This window comes from Colobus angolensis, unplaced genomic scaffold (genome assembly GCF_000951035.1).
Source record: "Colobus angolensis palliatus isolate OR3802 unplaced genomic scaffold, Cang.pa_1.0 Scaffold77, whole genome shotgun sequence".
Lineage (NCBI taxonomy): Eukaryota > Metazoa > Chordata > Mammalia > Primates > Cercopithecidae > Colobus > Colobus angolensis.
The window spans coordinates 169,321-173,579 of record NW_012121487.1 but is presented as its reverse complement, the minus strand read 5'-3'; the positions used below and the strand labels follow the sequence as shown (position 1 = coordinate 173,579).

The following is a 4,259-nucleotide window of genomic DNA, read 5'->3' as shown; positions in this document are numbered from 1 at the left end:
ACAAACAAGACCATGCTACCTTCAGGAGTCTGAAACTCCATCCTCTTTGGGTCCAGAGGCCCAGTGCTCTTTTCTCCCATTTCCTGACTTGCTACCACACATGCACCGGCTGCCTTACCCTCAAATCAAGGTTGAGCCAGAGAAGTCCCCAGGTGAGGTCTCTGGGGTGGGGTGGGACCTGGTGACCTGGGACCCTGGCCAGAAACCCTGAGCCCAGCCTCCTGGGTGTGTCCCACCCACCTGATGTGGGGCAAGGCTCCAAGAAACAGATGACAGAGGTGGCCCGAGGCCTCCCAGCCCCTGGGGAGAGCCAGGCTGAGCCTTATAAAGGGACTGCTCTTTTTCCAAACACACACATCTCACTCATCCTTCTCCCCGTGTCACTTCCCAGCTCCGGTAAGTCTCACCTACCTCTGTGTTTTCTAGAAGTGCCCAGTGCCCGGTCTGCTGTGCTGCCTCTAGGAAGGGAAAGGGCTGTGGACGAAGACTCAGGAGCCTGGGTCTAGGCCAGCTCTGCCATTAGCTGGGTTGTGTGACCTTCACTTGACAACAAAAGCCCACATCTGTACAACCAGGTGGCTGAACCAGACCTGTCCATTGCTCCTTTGGGATCTCCTGAGACAACTCCTGTGGAAATGTCCCCAGTGGGACCTGAGCACAGGACCTTCCTGTCTTCTTCCTCCCTGGATTCATCCTCCTGTTGGGGTCCCAGTTGTTGAATCCCCTCCCCAGCTCTGCTCCCACAGTGGGTGGAGGGCTAAGGATCCCCTGTGAATGCTTTGGAGGCTCTCCAAACCCCAAGGCCTGGCCAGATGGCTTGCCCTTACCTGGGTAAAGTATTGAGCAGCCAAAGCTCCCTCACTCCCTACCACAACCTGCAAATTCTCAGGCACCCTCTGGGCACAGGGCTTGGCGTCTAGCCTTGGCCTCCGAATCAAAAAAGCTTTGGGTGGCTCCTCTTAGTCAGTTGCCAGCATGGAGCTTTCTCCTGTGTTGAGAGGAGTTGGGGGTTTATTGTCAGACACCCACATGTGTTAGCCAAGGTCCTTTTCTGGCTCTTTGGAAAGTGTGGGAAGTGAGAGCTGCACTGTCCTATTTTTCAGGCTTGGGGTGCAGGCCAGCTCAGACTGACCACTGGCTGGAAGATTTGCTTTGGGAAGTCAGACCTTCTTATTTAAACAGGGTCAAGCCTTGGTGATTCTGAGGGTGCAGATAATTCCCAAGAGCAGATATGAAGCGACCCCCACCTCACTCCCACCCCATCCGGCAGCTTAAGAACCAGGGGGTTATTTCTGTTCCTTGTAACAGTGGCCATTCCCGTTTCTCATTCCCAGGGGAACGCAGGAAGGGCCCCGCCCTGTGCTCGGGACAGGGCTGTGTTTCCTGTTCACACTCACATCCATGCTCACATGTGCACCTGCAGCCTGCACGCACCGTGTCATGCAGGGCTTGCACTTGAGTCAAGGTGGGGCCCACGGTGTCTGGTTCCTGAAGCAGCCCAGGAGGGTCGGAGACCAGATCACCAAGGCTATTGTCCTGCCCCGGTGACTCTCACCTTGGCTGTGAAGCTGGAGGAGATGGATTTGGTGCTGTTTTAGGAGTGGGGTCTGCCATGTGCTGGCTGAGACTGGAAGGGTCCCAGCTCAGTTCTTCCATGTGTTGCTGGCCCCTGACTCTCTCTGCTTCTCCCTCTCCAAAGCTCTGCCCACAGCTGGACTTCCACCATCCGCCTGCATCTCCTCTTGGCCCTGGCCAGGGTGGGCCAGGTCTCAGACTTGGTCCTACCCTCTCATTTTTGAGCAACTTATCCCATCAAATTTTTAAAAATCGAGTTCCTTCTGTTCCATCTTAGGGCTGTTTTTCCTCTGTCCTCAGCCCTCCTTCCAACACCCCCACATAGAGACCCTAACTTAAATGAAGGGAAAAAAATGATTGTATTTATCTCCTGAAGCCTTTTTGAAAGCCAAGATGAGCAACACTCAAGCTGAGACGTCCGTAATAGGCATGATCGACATGTTTCACAAATACACCAGACGTGATGACAAGATTGACAAGCCAAGCCTGCTGACGATGATGAAGGAGAACTTCCCCAACTTCCTCAGTGCCTGTGTGTCGGGGTTTAGCTTCTCAATGTTGGTTGGATGCTGGCATGGCTGAGGATATATTTTATTATGTGTCCTTGGACGGGTCACCCTCATCCTCTGATTAAAACATTTCCCATTTGCAAATTTATTGCTTGGATCATATGGGAATCTAACGATGATAGGCAAAAAAGTATGAAAATAGGAAAGAGTTATACAGATATAAATGAGATTATTAGATGGTCAGCAAAGTGTGCAGCTTGAGGGCGGTGCACAGTCCCCTCCCAGTGCTCACTGACCCCCTCTCTGTGAGACTGAAACTCACATGCTCAGGTCCTGCTTCCCAAAGGCCCCACATCAACATCCCTGAGATTAATGGGAAAGCACTGGAAGTTCCATTGCTAGTGGAAATCAATAGCCCTCTTTGCAATAAACAAGACTCATTAGCAAATCTGAAAATAATTGTGGGCTACTAGGTACCAAAGGGTCTAGAAGACCAAGAGTAGGGAACCCAGAAGATGAGTTTGGTGGAAAAAGAAAGGAGAGGAGGTCAGAGAAAGAAGAGAACAAAGCATGAGGGCCAATTTGGGGGCCCTGGGGTAGAACTAAGGTAGCCAGTGCCCTTAAAGGCTGGGGACAGGTGAGAGTGAGGCTGGGACAGGGGACTGCTCTCCCCAAGGTCACTAAACAGAGCGCCTCGGGACAGGAACGGCCTCCCATCTGAGGTTTGAGACAAAAAGTCTCCCTAGAGAACTCCAGGGATAACATTGACATCCTCACCCCAACTTCACCCACTCACCCTGCACTCCCAGCTCCGCCACGACGCCTGTGCATTTGTCTCTGTCTCTGCCTCCTCCTCTCCCCTCCCAGCCCAAAACTTGTTTGTGATTGAATTTTTCTTGTTTGTATGTTTTTCTCTTCACAGGACGAAAAGGGCATACATTACCTGACCAATGTCTTTGAGAGAAAGGACAAGAATGAGGATAAGAAGATTGATTTTTCTGAGTTTCTGTCCTTGCTGGGAGACATAGCCACAGACTACCACAAGCGGAGCCACGGAGGGGCGCCCTGTTCCGGGGGAAGCCAGTGATCCAGCCCCACCAAGGGGCCTCCAGAGACCCCAGGAACAATAAAGTGTCTCCTCCCACCAGACACTTGCCTTATTTCCTTCTTCTCTTTGGCGACCTACATTGTCAAAACTGCCAATTCCAGGCTAACTTTGTTGGAGAATCCCCGCCAGCCCCAACCAGTGGGTCACCCAGGAGTAATGTCCCACAAGCAATATTCTCCCTGTGGCCTCCAGCAGAGCTGAGCTGCCTCTCACACAGGTCCTGGTGTCTGCCTCTGCCCCACTCCCTAAATGCAGCCACCACGGCAGGTTACAGGTGGAAGTTGGTAGAAGGCCTCTGCCAGGTCACAGCAATGCCCCTCCTTGTCAAGGCATGGACCAGGTCATTCAGATGTATTTAGATACTGCACTGAGAAGGAGCTGGCATCTCTCAGTGTGCTCCTGCCCTCCCTCTCCTGCCCCAGCTGTTCTCCAGGGCTTGGGGAAACAGAAACCACTCACATAGGGATTCCTGGATGGCATCAAGCTCACAGCCCTTGTGACTACAAATGGGAGGCTCAGTAGTTCCCTGAGGATGGACTTCCTTGTCCTGTGGTCTGGGCTTCAGGGGCTGTGTCGTCTCCCTGTGCTGTGTGCTTGTGTGCATGTGCCTATGTGGGTGACCCTGTGGAAGTGAGAGGGAGTCACCTTGAAGCTGAGCTGTTCTCCATGATGGTTTGCTAAATGCCAGGACTAGGTTTCTGGTGATGAATGAATATTCCAGATTTTGAGGAGCTCAAAGTAGTCCAGGAGTCCAAATAAGGAGTCTGGCCAGAATAAGGCAGCACCATGGAAATGCCCTAAGGACTGACACAGAGAGCTCATGCTGATTGTGATGAGAAATTGCAGCACCTCTATCTGGCGGGTAATGAGTAGTTTGTTATTGGTAGTCTACTCCAGGCCAGGTACTGTGCTACGGGCTGAGGATGCAGAAACAAGCAGGACACAGTGCTGTCCTAGCAGAGCACGGGCGGGTCTCTCCATACAGGCCACAACACAGGGTTAATGTTCACCCAGTGCCACTTCCAGGCCATGTTCTGTGCAACTGCTCTTAGTATTCCTCCTTCTCT

The 4,259-nt window shown here is 52.4% G+C and overlaps 1 protein-coding gene across 2 annotated transcripts; it reads left to right on the top strand.

Moving 5' to 3' along the window:
• The first annotated feature begins 302 nt into the window (after nt 1-302).
• On the top strand, nt 303-3,233 carry LOC105501966 (protein S100-A7). Of its 2 annotated transcripts, none has more exons than XM_011928109.1 (3): nt 303-396; nt 1,952-2,109; nt 3,007-3,233. In XM_011928109.1, exons 2-3 carry the CDS (start codon nt 1,969-1,971, stop codon nt 3,169-3,171), a joined length of 306 nt encoding a protein of 101 aa, XP_011783499.1. In that variant the 5' UTR covers nt 303-396; nt 1,952-1,968; the 3' UTR covers nt 3,172-3,233. The 2 variants fall into 2 exon arrangements, with proteins under 2 accessions (XP_011783499.1, XP_011783500.1); XM_011928110.1 differs by lacking the exon at nt 303-396 and adding an exon at nt 1,103-1,159.
• Nucleotides 3,234-4,259: the final 1,026 nt, after the last annotated feature.